The following is a 17,419-nucleotide window of genomic DNA, read 5'->3' on the forward strand; positions in this document are numbered from 1 at the left end:
CTTGGCAGACCCGGGGGGTGCACACCACCTCTCGTGACTTACGGTTAAGGACAACCTCTGCGCGGAGCATGGAAGACCCGGGGGGTGTAACCAACTTTCGCGGCTTACGATTATGTGCCACCTCTGCGCGGAGCATGGAAGGCCCGGTTGGCACGACCAACTTTCGCGGCTTACGATTGAAAGAACACCCTGCACGGAGCATGGAGGACCCGGGGGGTGCCACCAACTTTCGTGGCTTACGGTTAAAGCAACCTCTGCGCGGAGCATGGAAAACCCGGGGGGTGCAACCAACTTTCGCGGCTTACGATTAAGTGCTATCTCTGCGCGGAGCATGGAAGGCCCGACTGGCACAACCAACTTTCGCGGCTTACGATTGTCAGCAACCTCTGCGCGGAGCATGGAGGGCCCGAGTGGCACAACCAACTTTCGCGGCTTACGATTGTCAGCAACCTCTGCGCGGAGCATGGAGGGCCCGAGTGGCACAACCAACTTTCGCGGCTTACGATTGTCAGCAACCTCTCTGTTCTGGTTGAGCGTGACCCTTCTGCTCTGGTGGAGCGTAATTCCTCTGATTTGCCCTAGTCTTGCTGAGAAGCGCTTTTTGAATTTAAAAATTGGGACCTACGGGTATACACCCTACTCCCCCCTCTGGTGACATGTGCAATACTCTGTTATGAACATGTTGGCCCAATTATTTCTTACACCCTTCTCCGGCCCATAAGCTCATGCGGGCCCATTATCCCTTAGCCCATTTCTTAAGCCCAGAATCACCTCTATATATATCCTCCTCCGATCCTTCCAACCCTGGATTCTGTTGATGTTTTGCCTCCCTAGATCGGTTGTAAGGCACTCAGGTAAGGGAATTTCCCCTCTAAACACTCACATCCCTGAGGTCTCCGCCTTTTCCCCTGTGCTTCTGGTGTAGATCTCTAACTTCGTGGTTGTAACGAGTGGAGTTCCCTTGCTTGAGTGTTTTATAACCAGGCTTCCCAGATCTAGACGTTGACTTCCCTGATTTGAGCGTTGATTCCTCAGATCTGAGCGTTGGTTCCTCAGATCTGACCCTTGGTTTGTTCCTCTTCTGTATTTCTTTTTTGTAGCATTTTGACTTGCTATTTTCCTTGATATTCTGCAGACACAAAGTGAAGTTGAAGTAGATCTGAGAGGTGAGCGTATCCCCGCCACGAAGAAGAACTCAGAGTGTTGGATCGTGGAAGAAAAGACGTCCATCCCTGATGCTTGCTTTCCCTTTGACCTGCTAAGAAGCAGTTTTTGTATTTGTTTCTCCCTTGTCCTGCTAAGAAGCAGTTTGCATTTTGAATTTAAAAATTGAGGATTGTGGGTATACACCCTACTCCCCCCTCCGGTGACATGTGCAGTGCTCTGCACGAACATGTTAAGTAGCATATGTAATGTAAGAAAACAAAAATTGAAAGAAACAAACACAACACCAGGGAATTCCCTAGAACCACATATCTGTTTTATTGATATTATGGCCCCGGACCTCGTTAAAACCCCTGTGGGGAAAAAGAGTATCCGGTCTACAAGTGATTACTCCTGCTAAGAAGCAGTTATACATAGAACTTTTTGAGTGTGTTTATATTCCATGGTCTGGGTAGAGCTCTGCCGTCTGAATCCGACAATATGTACGCACCGCCTCCCAAAACCTCTGTGACGATGTATGGCCCTTCCCAATTGGCTTCGAACTTACCCACCGCCTTTAATGCATCAGCTCGCTTGAGAACCAAATCTCCCTTCGACAATTTCCTCACTCTGACCCGTTTATCATATCCCGCTTTGATAATGCCTTTGTACTTGGCCGCTCTAACACGGGCTTCCTCCCTCTGTGCCTCCACCAAGTCCAGCTCTGCTCGGCGGAGCTCCTCATTGTGCTCAGTGTCGTACGTGGTAATCCGGTATGATTCTAGTCGTGCCTCTGCTGGTATCACCGCATTGGATCCATACACCAGTGTGAATGGTGCCTCCCCTGTCGCCGTTTTTGGACTAGTTCGGTAAGCCCAAAGAACGGTATCCAGCTCTTCTACCCACTTCCCTCTGCTCTGAGTTAGCCTCTTCTTGATTCCCTCACATATGGTCCTATTAGCCAATTCTACTTGTCCATTTGCCTGTGGATGAGCCACCGAGACAAAACGCTGTGTGATATCCGTTCGGTCGCAGAAATCCGCGATCCTTTGCCCCGTGAACTGAGTCCCGTTATCAGACACGATAATGCGTGGCACTCCGAATCTGCAACAGATATTCCTCCAGATAAAACGTTCTACTGTAACTTCATCGATCTTGTTCACGGCCTCAGCTTCGACCCATTTGGAAAAATAGTCCACTGCCACAATGAGAAAGCATTTCCCTCCAGGTGCTGTAGGTAGCTTCCCGACTATATCAATGCCCCATTTATCGAACGGACAAGCAGCGTACATTACACCCATGGGCTCCCCTGGTATGTTGATTTTCCCGGCATGCCGCTGGCAAGCTTCACACTTGCGGACAAACTCTCTGGCTTCCTGGTTGATGTGAGGCCAATAAAAACCTGCCCGAATTATCTTGCGTACAAGGTCTCGAAATCCGGTATGCCCGCCGCAGCAACCTGCGTGAATCTCTTTCAGAGCAAAGTTAGCTTCCTCTGGCGATAAGCATTTTAGCAGAGGTTGAGTAAAAGATCTTTTGAAGAGTTGATCATTGATTAGGCAGTAATTTTCATAGCGAGCCCTCTGGTTGGACTCTCTGCTTAGTCGTTCCCCTGTCTTCAGAAAGTGTATAATCGGAGCCCGCCAATCATCTCTGATCTCTACCGAGAATACCTGCGAAGTTTCCATCTCTCTGGTGTCACAAAGTAGAATGATCTCGTCGCTCCAAGTTTGCTCAACTGCGCTAGCCATGCGCGCCAGTAGGTCGGCCTTCGTGTTTTCTTCCCGAGAAATCTGTTCGAGCTTGAACTCCATGAATTTTTCTTTCATTTCGCTAATTTTGGTATGGTACGCCTTCATCCTCTGATCCTTGACACTGTAACCTCCCGAAAACTGTTGTGCAACCAGCTGGGAGTCTGTCTTTATAATAACGCACTCAGCTTTAAGCTCTGATAAGATATGAGCCCCTCTGACCACGGCCTCATACTCCGCCTCATTGTTAGATAACCGACAGGTGAATTTGATGGCGAACTGGTATGTCCCATAACCTGGCGAAGTAATATAAACCCCAATTCCGCACCCCTCTTTTGTCACTGACCCATCCACATAAGCCACCCAGAACTCTGGTATGGGACGACGAGTTGTTTCTTGTATGAAGTCTGCCAATGCCTGCGCCTTGATCGCCGTTCGTGGCTCGTACTCTACATCATATTCCCCTAGTTCCACAGCCCATTTGACCATTCTTCCCGACAAATCCGCGCGCCCCAAAACTTGTTTAAAAGGTAAAGACGTGCGTACCACCACTCGATGTGAAAGGAAATAAGGCCTCAGCTTTCTTGCCGTGATCATGACCGCCAGAGCCGCCTTCTCGATCTCTGTGTAGTTGAGCTCAGGGCCCTGAATAATTCTGCTGACAAAATAAATAGGTCTCTGATGACTTCCTTCCTCTCTGATTAGCACAGAGCTGATTGACTCCTCCCCCATAGCTATGTATAAATACAACGTTTCTCCCAGAACCGGCTTGGTCAGGGTTGGGAGTTTCGCTAGGTATACTTTAAGATCCTCAAATGCCGCGCGGCATTCTTCTGTCCACAAAAACTTTGTTCCCTTCCTCAGTACTTTGAAAAACGGCATGCTCCGTTCTGCCGATCTCGATATAAACCTGCTTAGGGCAGTGATACGCCCGTTCAGAGTCTGCACCTCCTTGATTCCTCTAGGCGGTGTCATTTCCAAAATAGCTTTGACCTTGTCGGCGTTGACCTCAATCCCTGCTGGTGTGACTTTATACCCCAAGAATTTCCCTGTTGTGACCCCAAAAGTGCACTTGGCTGGGTTCAACATGAGTCTGTGATCTCTGACTACTGTGAAAATTTCTTCCAGATCCGCCACATGGTCCTCTGCCTTGTTACTCCGTACGAGCATATCGTCTACGTATACTGAGATATTCTTAGCAAGCTGTTCTTTGAAAATTTTCTCCATCATCCGCTGATATGTGGCTCCTGCATTCTTCAGACCGAACGGCATACTCTTCCACCCATATACGCCACAACAGACGGCAAAGGCCGTTTTGGCGATGTCTCCCCTGTTCATCTTTACCTGATGATACCCTTGGTACGCATCCATCATGGATAATAAGGCACATCCTGAAGTGGAGTCCACCAATTGGTCAATCCTCGGCAGAGGATAGTGGTCCTTCGGACAAGCGGCGTTTAAATCTCGGAAGTCCACACACATCCTCCAGGTGTTTGTCTTCTTGGGTACCATCACTGCGTTTGAGATCCACTCTGGGTATTGCACTTCCACAATATGCCCAGCTTTCAATAGTTCATAGACCTGCTCTCTGATGGCAGCGTCCTTTTCAGCCCCAAAATTCCTTGTCCGTTGTTTTACTGGCTTGACCTTAGGGTCCACGTTGAGGCAATGCTCCGCCAACCCTCTATCGATTCCCTTCAAATCTGCGGTGCTGAAAGCGAACACATCCGCATTTCGCCGGAGACAACCAATGAGCTCTTCTCTGACTTGATCACTCATGGCCGATCCAATCTTAGTCTGGAAGCCCTCTTTCCCTGGAAATAACTCTATCATATTGCAAACATCGCTAGTGGACACCAGCGCGGTTTTCTCTGTGGAGTCTCTGTCTTTTAATAAATCCGCCAACTCTTGGCGTTCCTCTGCTGGGGCATGCACCTCGCCCACTTTCCCCCTCTTCCGGGCGTTCGATCCCTCTGTCCATCTTTCCCTTTTCTGCCCCGCTGACTGCGTGAGCATTTGCACGTGGCATGCTTTTGATGTCGTCTGATCGCCACAAACTTCTCCCACTCTTCCACCCTCGATTGGAAACTTCATTTTTAGGTGAAACAAAGAGATAACTGCCTTGAATGCCGTCAAGGCAGGCCGGCCGAGTATGACATTGTATGAGGGTTTGGGCATATCCACCACTAAGAAACGTACCATCCTTGTTTTATTGCCCGCCACTGTACTGCCAAGGATCAACGGCAGCTCTACATACCCTAGGGGCATGACCATCTCTCCTCCAAACCCAAACAGAGGAGCATTTGTCGGCTCAACATGAGCGTTAATTCCCATATTTTGGAGACATTCCTTGTACAAGATGTTTACAGCGCTGCCCGAATCCACGAAAATTCGGTGAATAATGCAGCCGGCGATGTCCGCCGTGATGACCAGCGCATCATCATGTGGATACATTAATGTGCGTATATCCTCTACTCCAAAAGTGATTGCCGGCTCCTCTGCCGCGCTGGTGATTTCCATGACCCTTTTAGGATAATACCCTGCTTTGACTGCTCTGACGACTTGCTTTTTAGCCCTATTTGATGTGGGCATCCCGTTTTCCCCACAAATCATGTGAACTTCCCTTCTATATGGGGGGGGAGGAAGATTTTGTCTATCTGCCCCTTCTCTGCGATTATCCTGGTTATCATCGAGCCTGCGATCTCTGTTGTTATTCCCCTGCTCTCGTCGCTGATCCCGGTTATTTCTTTGATCCCTCTGATCTCGCTGATCTCTCTGATCCCGCTGATCCCTCTGATCAGTCCTCCTCTGACCTTCGTTTCCCCTGTCAATGAAGTGGTCGAGACATCCCTGGCGCACCAATAACTCCAATTGGTGCTTAAGATGTCCACAATATTTCGTGTAATGCCCGAAGGAGTTGTGATATTCACACAACTTATTGTTAGGCCCTTCCTGCGGCGGCCCAGTCCGGTAAGTCCCCGGTGCCCTAAAGAACGGCTGATCCTTTATTAGATGAAAAATTTCTTCTTGTGGTTTAATCAGGGGCGTGTATTCGGTAAACCGTGTTACTTCATTCACTGTGTGCTGTTGATTAGATGGCATTCCTCCCTGGGGTGGGAGTACCCTAGGAGGCAACCCTCTGAATGGGGCCCTATCCTGCTGTCTTTGTCGTTCGGGTGCTTCCTCAGCTTTCTTGACTCTGTGTTTCTCATTTTCCACCTTCCTCGCCATTTTGGCATCCTCCAACTGTAGATACCCCGGCAGCCTTGCCATGATGTCATCAAAATCCCTTGCTGGTCGAATTTGTAATTCGTCAAAAAAGATTCCTGGCCTGAGTCCTCTGACATAGGCGCAGTTTTTAATTTGCGATTCTGCCTCTGGCACCTCCAGAGCAGCAAGATTAAACCTTGCTGTGTACTCCCGAAGCGTTTCTCCTTGCTCCTGCTTAATATCCATCAGCGAAAGGGCTGATTTCCCTACCCTCCGTGAGCTCGCGAACTGACGCAAAAAACGAGTCTGTAATTCTTCGAAAGAGTGAATGGAATTTGGGGGGCAGCGTCCCAAACCATAACTGGGCTGGTCCAGTAAGGGTAGTGGAGAAGATCCGGCACTTGATGCCCTCCGTGTACATGTGCAACGTAACCAACCCTTCAAACCGATTGAGGTGTACCTCCGGATCGGTAGTGCCATCGTAATCCAGTGAGATGGGCTTGTAGCTTCTAGGTAAGGCATCTGCCAAAATATCGTCCGAGAAAGGACTGCGGTTGTGGATCGGGTGGGACCTCGATGTCTTAGCTCTCTTGTCCCCCTTATGCCTCCCCTGTTCCCTTCTGTCCCTGGGTACTTCATGAGCGTGGCGCTTGTGGACTTTATATTCATGTCTACCAGAGGAATACTCCGGCTCTCTTTCCTCTGATCTCTCTGTGTAGCGCGATTTTTCCGATCGATGGGACTTCTCCATCCGGTGCGATTTTCCTGACCTTTGTTCCCTGTCCTTCCTTCGGGATTTCTCCCTCAGTGATTCCTCCAAATCCTGGAGTTGATGTTTTAGCTGAGACACTTGGTTTTTTAGCCGAGCTTTCTCCCTCGGTCTCTCTTCCTCGAACACCAAAGAGACGGATTGACTATCAGACTCGTCAACCCTCTCCTTTCTCACCACACTGTTAAGTCTGACCCGGCTCCCCTCTGGTCTTCTTTCCACTTCCCTGTCAGCAGGGTCCCCTTGCACTTCCAGAGGCATCGCAGCTTGTTTGTTGATTGCTAAAGTGTTTACCTCCTGAGCAGCGGGAGGTGGGGCCTCAGCGCCCTGCAGAGTAGCCGTTCCCACCAGTGGAGCTACAGTGGGAACAGCGGACAACATGGGAGTTCCTAGTGCCTGACGCACAGCGGAGTAGTGAAGCAGCGCCATCATCTGTTCCATCGATCCAAACGTGATTTGTCCCGCTCCAGACGCGGGAGTTAAACATGGCATGTCAGATCCTGGAGTCACCAGAGCAGATCTCTGGAGGCTTGCATTCAACCCAGTCAACGGAGTGGCGGGGATAGCCTGAAACCCTGGCGGGGCAGTGAAGGTAGCATTGCCCTGGAGGCCCGGGAACAATGAAGGTGGCATCTCAGTGGTGAGAGCAGCGGAGTCGAACTCCCTTTCTAGGTTGCGGTGAGCATCTGATGATCCCATGGTACCTACATGTAAACAAAGTGAGAAATGATATCGAGGACGAAAGAACAAAACCCTCCGCTACCGACGGGAATTCCGGTATAAGAAACCCAATAAAAAATCTCAATCACCGGTACGAAGACCGTTAGAACATTCCCTTCCAAGTAACCCTACACTCTGAGAAATAAACCCAGAGTATAGTTTGAGAAAACAGAGCCCTCAGTAAAATCCAGCAGATGCAAGATACCCAGAGACAAGTACAAGCAGAGCAACCATCAGAAGACATGTTAGCACGCTTCATTAAACATGATAACAGAAGGAATTATGTAAAATGCTACTATAATATGAAGATTAGTCAGGGAAAACATGGAAAGCATAAATAATCATTTCCCATAAGTGAAGACCGTCCCCAAAACAACAATGCGAATCTCACCACAACAAATACGCATCCATGCCGGTAAATACCCTCGAAATCGAAGATTAGCCACGAAAACCCATAGATCCGCAGTAAAAAACCCCAATATGCCAGGAACAGAACATAATTTCCCCACTCCATCATCGGAATCGAAGATCAACCACGAAAATCACGAAAAACACCCATAAACCCCCTCCCTTAAACGAAAAAAACGTCTATAAACCCCCGGCACAGAGCCAACATAGCAAGAACAAAGCATCAACTCCAATCCAACGATATAGAACAAAGATTTATCATTCAGGCAAAGGAAGTAACGGTAATTATCGAACCCCAGTAAAGAAGACCCACGGATTTAACAGCATGAACCCAAACACAGCAGAAATAAAGTACTAATCGACGTATTATCGATGCAGACCCATGGATTAACAGTAATAGCCACACGCTTGACTGAAAACAGTACAACATTCGGTAAATCCCTAGTATAATTCTAAGATTATCGGAGGAAACACGTAAATCGCCCACAATTATCACATTGACACGTAAAACACCCATGCACAAGTGGCATATACTCAAGATATCGAAGATCCATAAGAAAACGACGAACATAATTGGAACAGAGCACCAAATTATAATTTCTTCATGCAAAACACTGGATCGGTGAAGAAAACGTCAATTCTACGAGAGAACCCCTTATTTACGGACAACTAGTCCGGATCAACGGTAAATAAACGTAAATTTCCCCCGATTCATGTTTCATACCCGTCGCCACCTTTCCTCATGCACTCAAAACATAAATCAGCGCAGATTAAAGAAAATTAATGACATATTGACCCGGAAAACACAATTTAAACAATCAAAAACAACTAGTTGTCCCGATTATCGGACCCATCGGTGCCGACGCCCACAAATCCGATTGGATTTACAGATCTGCGTACGCCGGCGACCGTAACCTCACGTCTTAATTCAGTAGCTTTCCCACAGACGGCGCCAGTTGGTGTTTACGGAACCAACACCTAAACTATAATATGAAAAGTAAAAGCTATACCTAGAGATGATCGGAAAGAGTGAAGTAAAGCAATCGGAAAACTGGAGCCCAAGAGAAAAACTGACTGTTGTATTTGAAAATATGAGATAGCGTAAGAAATAATACACGAGCTCGGACCCTATTTATAGATTTACAAGCGGAGGGGTAAAATAGTAAAAACATCTTCGGTGCATGCGTCCTGCGTGGTGGAAGGGTACGTTGGTAATTTCGATAATACGCGGGAGACCTTCCCGCGCGTTTATTGGCTCCTCTGATGGAAATGTCTTCTCTGGCGAAGGCGTCTTCTCTGGTGATATTGACATCTCTGGCATGAGGGACTCCTCTGGTAAACACGTCTTCTCTGGCAAGGGCGTCTCCTCTGGCGGTAGTGACTTCTCTGATGAAGTTAACTTTTCTGGTGACGATGACCTCCCTGACGATGGTGACTTTTCCGGCGCGGATGATTTCTCTGGAGGAGAGGGCTCCTCTGTCAAGCATGACTTCTCTGGTGCGGATGACTCCTCTGGCTAGAGTCATTCCTCTGATGGATGAAATCCTTCTGGTATAAATGGTTCTTCTGACCCATACGGCTCCTCTGATGAGAGTGGTTCCTCTGATTTGTACTCTCTCCCTACTCTGCATATATTGCTCCTCACCACCTATAAATCCCTAAACAGTTCCTCCTAACACGTCGGAGAAGAGAGGAGACTGATTCAGCACATTGATGTCGTTGTTTGAACCAGCGACGCCGAAGAAGGCGTGCCAAATCCACAAATCGAAAGAGGCAACGGCCTCCAATATCAAGGTGGGCTCTCCCTGATCCCCGCGTGTGTATGTGCCGTGCCACGCCTTTGGGCAGTTCTTCCACGCCCAATGCATGCAGTCTAAGCTCCCGAGCATCCCGGGAAAACCATGTCTCGCCTCGTGCATATGAAGTAGGAGTTGCACGTCAGTTGTCGTTGGACGGCGCAGGTAATGGGCTCCAAAAGCCCGTATGACCGCCTTGCAGAACTTCTTCAGGCATACATGACCGGTTGAGTCCGCCACTTTGAGATACTCATCGAACACATCCGCACTAACCCCGGTGGCTAATTGGCGGATAGCCGACGTGCATTTCTGCAAAGGAGAAAGAGAATCTCGACCGAGTGCATCAGTGCTCACATGGAAGAAAATATCTTCACCTTGAAAAAAAAATCGAAAAAAGGACGAAAAAGCCGTTGATTTTTTTTTTTTTCGGGCGCGTGCTCTGCATGCGCCGCTCGAGTGCTACCCGAGCACTCGAGCATTCCTCGAGTTGCCCCCCGCCGCAACGCACCTACTCGACCGCAACGCCCTCCTCGAGTAGCCACTCGAGGAGTACCTTGCGGGTGCTCTAATGAGAGTTAATTAATTGACCCCTTATTTTTTCACTAAACCTAATTAACCCTTAGTCTATTTTAATTCTTTCCTAAAATTCGCTGCCACCGAGCCCAGACGACACATCTTTTCTGACCGGCGATTTTGCCTGGGGAGGAGGCTCGCCAGAAGTTGTCGGTGGCTGGGGATGTCTGCAGGCGGCGCATTGTTTGGTCGGAAAGTGAGCAGAGGCGGCGCTGCTTTAAGGGAATGAAACCCTAGGCAGTGCGACTTTTTTCTTGAATTGATGATGATTGAATCTAGCTGATGTTGGAAATCGAAGAAAGTGGAGACTGGAAATTGGGGATCTAGGTTTGAGAGAGGAGATGAGAGAGGTGAGCTTAAGAAGAGGGTGAGAGAAGGGATAGGTGAGGGAGTTGAAAGTGTGTGGCGGTGGCCGTGGCTTCTCCTGCGGCCGCTGCAAACGGAGGCAGCGTTCTCGTCGAAGAAGGCGGTGTCGATTGAAACTGAGCGAGGAAAAGAGAGCGGCGGAGGCGTGGCATGTGGGTTGCATTTCTGTCGGGTGTTGGGCGGAAAGCCGACGCCGGTGGTGGGAGAGGTAGCCGAGAGAGAGAGAGACGGACGGTTTTGGGCCGGAGGGTTCTGGTTCTTATGGTGGTAGACTGGTAGGGATGGGAGGGGGGGAATTAAAAAAAATCAGATTTAATTAATTTAAAATTTATATTAAAAAAATAATTCAAAAGAATTTAATTATATAAAATAAATACTTAACCACAAATTTACAAACATACTTACATAACTAAACAATGGCTCCTTAATTTCCGTGCCCAAAAGAAACGCCTCAAGCTCGGCGGGGCGGAGGGAGTATTATATATTACTCCTTTCGTCCCACGAATCTTGACATATAGTATTTCTTTTTGGGCCGTCCCACGAATTTTGACACATTTCTAAATAAGGTAATAATTATTGCATTCCCTCTCATACTTTATCACTTTTATTACCTTCTCTCCCCTACTTTATCACTTTTATACTTTTACTAATTACTATAAGCGTGTTGAAATTAAGCGTGTTAAGATTCGTGAGACGGAGGGAGTACGATGTAAAATAATTTCTGTCTGAGTTCCAATAAATTACACGCTGGCATTAGTGTAATGAAAGAAGTAACATGCTATAGCCATAGAAGCCCCGGGCTCATGAATTTATGAACAATTTAATTTTTACTCTCATGAATTAGGTTGCTGACTTTATTTTTCTATCACATTGTACCTGTATGCCTTCATTAACCATAAATTCTTGGCAGTGTGCACATTCCAAAAGCTCGATAGAAAATTTTTTCTGCTACAAACTCCAAAGTATCATATAATTTGAATAAGTTTGAAAATCATGTGGCCCAACAGTTGCGGGAAACTTAATTATGTTTGAATTATTCACATAATGCAGCCTAAGATAGGCAAGATAGAGCACTGTCCATTAATCAATTCAAATTCGTTTAGGAAAACAATTATTATCACAACAATCAAAGTTAATTTTGGATCAACTTTTTAGCTGTCACAACTCCACCTAGTTAATCCACTCAGATTAATTAGACCGTAAAGGGGAAATTTTGGGTAATTTTTTCGGTATAATTTGGTTATTGGTTATCTCGACATAATAAGAAGAGGAAATAAATGTGGAAAATAGGATTTAAGTTTTTTTTTTGAAGGAAAAATAGGATTTAAGTTAAAAGAGGAAGAGCGGGAAAAGCAGCAGCACTATGATGAAGGTGAACTACCTTTGAGGAATGCCGATTAATGCGGTGGGTTTCCACTTTGTAAATTAGTCAAACAAATTGGTCCCAATCCTTTTGGACCTTTTCTTCAAATTTCAAGCCTTTAATTCCTTTTTCCCTCCTAAAAAGAGATATTTTTTCTATAAACTATGAGTATTAATTTATAAATGTGTTTACATGTATTATCTAGAATATATGTATTAATTAAATAAGTATGAGATGAAATATAAAATATCATAGGAGGTTGAAATCGAACTAAAAATCTCTTTGGTTCGATTCCCATTCAAATTGGGTAGTTTTTTTTAATTCATTTGGATATAGTATTATGTTTGTGCTAATAGTTTGATTATTGTGTTGTGAAATTTTTTTAAGTAAATGAAATAAAAATGATAGAGTTCACATATTTTTAAGAATTAAATATTGTTTTTTTATTTATGAAAATAAGTTATTTTTAGTGGAACGATCCAAAATAGAAAAAGAACCATCTTCAATAATACAAAGGGATTTTTTTTTTGAAACTACAAAGGGTGTATTTTTTCGTTCGAAGAAAAGACGGACCAATATTTAAGACATATGGACATCCTTGCATCAAATACCGATAATAATATTCAATGTTTCTAAGCGTAGAAAAAAGGCTTTAATTCAGCAACTGAAACTGTAAAAACAATCCACTGCATTTCTTAAGGATTAAGGATAATTAAATCTTGACAATCTCAAAGATGAACACCAAAATATTTAAAACGAGATACGTTACAAACACGATAATATAAATTCTGAGTTATCACCACAATATTATGCCAATGGTGTATAATCTCATAATCCACAGAAAAGTGAGAAACAAACAATAAAAAAGGTAATAAATCAGACGAAGAGCAAGAAAAAAGACTAAGATTTCCGGTGTAAAATTTTTTCATTTATTCCACAGTTTTTTAGTCGGATGTGAATAATCCAAGCGTGGATTTTAAAAATTCCCACAAACATTTCAGAAATGTATTATTTGACTGCATATCCAAATCATATTAATTTGTTTATTTAGGTTTGAGATGCTTTTACCCAATCTGTCTCTCTCTCATTCAATGCTTTACCGAACTCACCACCACCCTTTTCTCTACACATTCAACCCTTTTTCCCCTTCCCCTTTATCCTCTATTCTCCTCTCCCCTCCTTCACCTCGTCTCCAGGTGCCCTCTACTTTTTCCTTTTCCCCTACATTTCCTGCAAAAAAGATGAAATTTTGTGTATAAAATTTGGTTATTTGCATGTGTTTGTAGGAAATGGAGTGCGGTTTCATAGACGGGTTTGGGGCTGAGATGTTGAAAACCGCGGGCTTGGCCGACGATGACTTATTTGTAGACGAACTGCTTGACTTCTCTAACGACTTGGAAGAACACGCCCACGGGGAACAACACCACCAACTGGACCAACCGGAGGACAAGGAGAAAACAACTGCCTCCTCTCTTTTGCTTACGCCGCCGCCGCCGGACAACGACGATTTTGGCTCTCTCCCGGAGACTCAATTAACCGTTCCCGTAAGCCAAAGTTTCAATTTTTCCCGTTTAATTTCAGAAAAAAGAAACTGAAAACGATGGCGTCTTTTTGCAGGCGGAGGGGTTGGAAAGCTTGGAATGGTTATCCCATTTCGTGGAGGACTCATTTTCCGACTACTCGCTAACCGGAAAACTGCCGCCGAAGCTGGCGGCCGAGAAAGAGGGTGCGGCGACGGCGAGCGAGCAGCCCTGTTTCACGACTCCAGTTCAAACCAAGGCCCGAACCAAGAGGGCCCGAACAGGGGTTCGAATTTGGCCCATTTTGTCGCCTTCTTTCACAGAGTCGTCCACCTCGTCGTCGTCCTCATCCTCCTCGACGACGTCGTTCTCGCCCCCCAACCCCTGGCTGCTCCAGAGCCAGACCGGCGAGTCCTTTCTGGGCAAGCTGGCGGCCAAGAAGCAGAAAAAGAAACCCGCCGACGGCCAGCCCAGGCGCTGCAGCCATTGCGGCGTCACCAAGACCCCGCAGTGGCGGGCCGGCCCGCTCGGCTCTAAGACGCTCTGCAATGCTTGCGGGGTGAGGTACAAGTCGGGCCGCCTCCTACCCGAATACCGGCCCGCATGCAGCCCGACCTTCTCCATCGAGATGCACTCCAACAACCACCGGAGAGTTCTGGAGATGCGCCGCAAGAAGGAGTCGGAAACCGAAGCCGCCGGCCCGCTCCAGCCGGCTCCCAATTTTTGAAGATAGCAGCAGGTAGGAAAAACAAAAAAGAAAATCAGTTTTAGTGGAACAACAGTTTCATGAATTACTATTAAGGTAGGATTTCAAGAACCCGGTTCGGGTCAACTAGTCCCGGTTTAATTAGTGTATATTCTTTTCATGGACCCATGGTTTGGTGAGGTAGGTTACAGGGCAGTGTAACTGATTAGGAGAGACTTTTATGTTTTAATGTAATTCCTATTAAGGCCTTAATTGCGTTATTTTGGGTTCTCTTTTATTCCAGTATCCATAAATATACGTAACTCCTTAATTCATTTTGGAAAAACATGCACATTAAATTGAGAAAGGTGAGACTTGTGGTGCCTATTTTTTGGCCCACCTCAACTAGTAGTAGTTGCCCCACTTAGCTATGTCAAACTGGGAGCAACATGATATCTGAAAATGAATCAAGCGTTGTTTCATTTCGGAAGTAATGAAAAAGTAATACTAGTAATCTTAAATGCAGAGAAAAAGATGATTAATTAGTTTGAAAAAGTAGTAAAATATGAGAAATGAAGTAGGGAAGGGCGTTGAAAAGCGAAAAGGCAATGAGATAGATAATAAGGGGGGTGCACGCCACAAGCTACCAAAGAGAGTTCACATGGGTTGGGTGGGGAAACAAATGGTGATGGCGTGATTCCTAAGCATTTTGCATTCCTCACCTTTCTCAATTTCATATCCTCACACTTACTCCTCTCTCTCTCTCTCAAATCATTATCCATCAACCTAAACACCATCATGGATCAATTACTTCCCATCTTTTTATGTACTCCATATACTACTGCAAATCTAGTATCTATCTCATCAAATTCATGTCATGTCCATAATAAACAATAAATAGTTACATCACATGATAAAGAAGTATGAGAAATTACTTTTGGTGCTCTACTAGTATGAGTCATACTGTATGTCTAAATTGTTGGTCATACTGTATGACCAACAATTTAGACATATTTCAGGAGGCTGAATTGGTGTCCCATGTAGTAGTTGGGAGAAGACTAACTCGGATTAAGATGAAATTTCTCTTGTTGTTACTTTTCGAATATTTGAAATTAACAATCATATATTACAAAATTCGAGATCAAAACTGAAATACAATAAAGGGGTGTTTGGGGGTTAATGTGAAAAATTTGAATGATCACAAATTGAAAGGCGGGCTCAGGTAGAAAAACGTCGCCCGATGATCACTACCTGTGAATGCGATTTTTGGGATATCCAAACATGGTGTTGAATTGAAACTGTGGATGTTGATGTGGACCATGTTTTGTTGGACAATAGGTTGTACACTTTCTGCAAGGAATCAAAATATTTTAAATTAAAAATTTTAAGTTAAATTTTCGATGTATCCATATTTTAAGTTAAATTTTTTAAGAGGGAATAACACAGAGTTGTAGATCGAAGTGCTTGAGCATATTAGAAATAATAAAATGATGTTGTAATTAATATTAAAATTAAGGATAATATGGAAAATAAGATTAAATATATAATCCAAAAATAGAATATGAAATTTGTTATGAACGTCACCGGAAAAAAAGCAGGAAGTTTATATTGCATATGTGAATGTCTGATTGAAGAGGGGGTTGGCTTCAATCCAATGCCCTTTTATTTTCTTTTTTACTTTAGTATTTTCTTTTCTTTTCTTTTGTCAGTGAGAGGGGCAGTACAGAGGGACTTTTTATGGTACAAAAGAAAAGACAAGGAAAAAGGGAAGGAGTGTTAGAATTGAAGCAAAGAGAAATTACTGAGAGAGTAAGTGGGGTCACTGCATACTTAATTTCAAGGGCTAAATAACATTATTTGTGAACTTTTACAAGTCATACAGTATAGAAAATTTAATTTAAAGAATTAAACGGTCCCAATGGAACGGTTAAACATGAAAAAAAAAAAAAAAAAAAATGAGACTACTAAGGTTTCTCTCTTCTTCTTTCTCCTAATGAGATGGAAACACTTACCTCTATGTTATAAGTCATTTATATTTCTTCTCTCTCCTAATGAGATGGAAACACTTATCTCTATGTTATAAGTCATTTATATTTTTTTTACACAGATAAATAAAATTACTAGCTATAACATGATATCTTTTATATAACATACTAGTATTAAATAATATAGAAAATATCAAAATATGTACTTTTTTTGCATTCTCTGTAAATATAGATCAACTTTCTTATATTTCAACACACATGTGACAACAAAATCTTAGCAATTTCAAGTACTTATCAGCAATTGCTTTATAGATCCGTGAGGTTTTCTTGCTGAAAATATCTTTTAATGCTTATAGATACTTGATGGTCTATCAACAATTTCAATTCTTTTGAGTTTTTGTAATTTTTACAATTAATTTAATTTATTTTTTAACATTGTTGAAAATATTATGAATAAAAATAATAATAAAATAATTATACATAATCATGTGGTTATGTGGTTGGAGTGATTAGTAAAAAACCATAAAAAAAATACTCCATCTGTCCTAACTTTTAGTATCTATATTTTCATTTTAATATGTCCCACATTTCATACTCATTTCTATTTTTCGTAAAAGTAAGTGAGACACTTACTCTACATTAATTATTTTAACACTCACATAATAAGTGCGACCATTATTCCACTCACAATACATTCAATCACTTTATTAAAATCTTTGTCACTCTCAAATGGATACTAAAAGTAGGGACGAAGGGAGTACTATATATGACTGAATTGAAATAGAAACAATACATCCGCATGGCCATTTTGAAGAAGGAAACACACATTTTGGCCACTGATTTGAAAAACACAAAATCTGGCAATTTTTTTTACTTTTTACGACTGTTTTGCCCTTAATTAGGGCGGACCGGATTCGGGTTTGCGCGCGGGTTAGGTACATTTGGCTCTATTAGTGCCAAAAGTACCAACAGAACAAAAAAAATCAATTAAATCGGTACACTCGACACTATTAGTGCCAAAAGTACCAACATAACAAAAAAAAAATTCAAGTAAATCGTACACTTGGCACTATTAGTGTAAATGGTGTCATGCATGAATGGTACTAGTGACCATATTAGTGTCAATAGTG

The 17,419-nt window shown here is 44.0% G+C and overlaps 1 protein-coding gene across 1 annotated transcript; it reads left to right on the top strand.

Moving 5' to 3' along the window:
* The first annotated feature begins 13,006 nt into the window (after positions 1-13,006).
* On the top strand, positions 13,007-14,585 carry LOC131021660 (GATA transcription factor 5-like). Its single transcript, XM_057950910.1, has 3 exons — positions 13,007-13,295; positions 13,386-13,643; positions 13,717-14,585. Exons 1-3 carry the CDS (start codon positions 13,158-13,160, stop codon positions 14,344-14,346), a joined length of 1,026 nt encoding a protein of 341 aa, XP_057806893.1. The 5' UTR covers positions 13,007-13,157; the 3' UTR covers positions 14,347-14,585.
* Positions 14,586-17,419: the final 2,834 nt, after the last annotated feature.

Source organism: Salvia miltiorrhiza, chromosome 4 (genome assembly GCF_028751815.1).
Source record: "Salvia miltiorrhiza cultivar Shanhuang (shh) chromosome 4, IMPLAD_Smil_shh, whole genome shotgun sequence".
NCBI classification, from domain to species: domain Eukaryota; kingdom Viridiplantae; phylum Streptophyta; class Magnoliopsida; order Lamiales; family Lamiaceae; genus Salvia; species Salvia miltiorrhiza.

Bases quoted from the DNA above. Each gene is read 5' to 3' on its own strand.
- LOC131021660 (XM_057950910.1), top strand. From the start codon at position 13,158: ATGCTTTTACCCAATCTGTCTCTCTCTCATTCAATGCTTTACCGAACT. The intron at 13,296-13,385 runs GTGCCCTCTACT...ATGTGTTTGTAG, and splicing joins CTCCTTCACCTCGTCTCCAG to GAAATGGAGTGCGGTTTCAT. The intron at 13,644-13,716 runs GTAAGCCAAAGT...GTCTTTTTGCAG, and splicing joins AGACTCAATTAACCGTTCCC to GCGGAGGGGTTGGAAAGCTT.